General features: G+C 56.4%; 1 protein-coding gene across 1 annotated transcript; it reads left to right on the forward strand.

Moving 5' to 3' along the window:
- Positions 1-527: 527 nt before the first annotated feature.
- On the forward strand, positions 528-1,604 carry LDBPK_261680 (fatty acid desaturase, putative; the record flags this gene model as incomplete). Its single annotated transcript, XM_003861706.1, has 1 exon — positions 528-1,604. A coding segment is annotated over one exon (1,077 nt), but the record flags the coding sequence as incomplete, so codon positions are not given.
- Positions 1,605-1,606: the final 2 nt, after the last annotated feature.

Genomic DNA, 1,606 nt, shown 5'->3' on the forward strand with positions numbered 1-1,606 from the left:
CAGGCACCCAGCGCGGTGCAACACAGCCACAGACACGCATCAAAGCAGTGCCTGCTTTGCCATCGGACCAGGGACTCGCCCGCAAACACTAGCGACACACCTGCCCTTCAGGCCGCCGAACAGCCGCTTCGAGTATGCCGGCCGCCACGTGACACATCGCTCGGGGTAGCCCAGCCTCCCCACCAGTAGGCAGCGAGAGCCGAGTGGGATGCATTGGATTCACGCCAACGCCCTGCCCATCATATGGACGGCGCAAGCGCGCTGACGGTTTCAAGTTGCCCCAAAGGCGCGCCATCCAGCCGCCGACCGCAAACATCAGTAGCGACACATCCCGCCGGCCCCCGATGCCTAGGGCACCAAACCCCACCACAACCAGTGATGACGCAGCATTGCCCAGAATAGGGGCTATTCGGCTTCGCTAGACACAGAGTGGGAACTGGGACCTGATGCCATGCGCTGAGGTGTACGCTGTTGGGAGGGCACTTTAACAACTGCCCCTCAAAAAAAAACCGAGGTAGATTTCGAAAATGTTTGCGAAGCGCGGCCGCGCCGACTACTACTGGTCTGAAACGGAGTATACGCACAGAACGCGGAACCGTGAGATGCTGAAGGCACATGGAGCAGAGATCAAAAAGCTGTACGGCCCGGACCCGTGGCTTCGGTATCTAATGACACCGTTTGTTCTGCTCCAGATTTATCTTGGGTACCGTGCGAAGGACATGGGGTGGCCCACTCTTCTTCTCGTCGGATATTTCGTGGGTGGAACAATTACGCACAGCTGTTTCTTGGCAATTCACGAGGCCACGCATGGCCTCTGCTTCATCACGCCGCTCTACAACGACCTTTACGCACTGTTCGTGAATCTGGTGGTGCCCGTGCCATATGCGATGATGTTCAAGACTTACCACGCTGAGCATCACCGCTACTTGGGCTGGGACGGCATTGACTCTGATGTGCCCACGCGGTTCGAGGGAAGGTATCTATCAAGCTACGCTGGCAAGTTTTTCTTTCTCACGTTTCAGGTGCTGTGCTACGCTCTCAGGCCCACTGTTGTGCGGACGATCAAGTTTGAGAAGATGCATGTGATGAACTACGTTGTGCAGCTGATGTTCAACCTGCTCGTGTACTACTTCTGGGGCTGGTGGCCACTGCTGTACTTCCTTCTCTGTACTTTTCTAGGCACCAGTTGGCACCCAGTCGCTGGTCACTTCATCTCGGAGCATTTTGTGCTCACGGGCAACGGTGGGCAAGAGACATTCTCGTACTACGGCCCGCTGAACTGGCTAATGTGGAATGTCGGCTATCATGTTGAGCACCACGACTTTCCAAACATTCCATGGACACGAATAGGGAAGCTGAATACTATTGCACCGGAGTTCTACGTTGATCTGCACCGTACCAAGTCGTGGCCCGGGACTCTGTTCGACTTCCTACTAGACCCGAACGTGAGCCTCTGCAGCCGTGTTGTGCGCGAGCGCGGCTCTGCCGGACGTGAGAAGCTACTGCCGACATCGACGGGTCGCATGAAGGCGGCGGAGCCACACCAGGGTCCGTGCTTGTGGAAAAAGGAAGGTGGACCTAACAGCAGAGTGCTGTTCTTTCATAT

This window comes from Leishmania donovani, chromosome 26, assembly GCF_000227135.1.
Source record: "Leishmania donovani BPK282A1 complete genome, chromosome 26".
NCBI classification, from domain to species: Eukaryota; Euglenozoa; class Kinetoplastea; order Trypanosomatida; family Trypanosomatidae; genus Leishmania; species Leishmania donovani.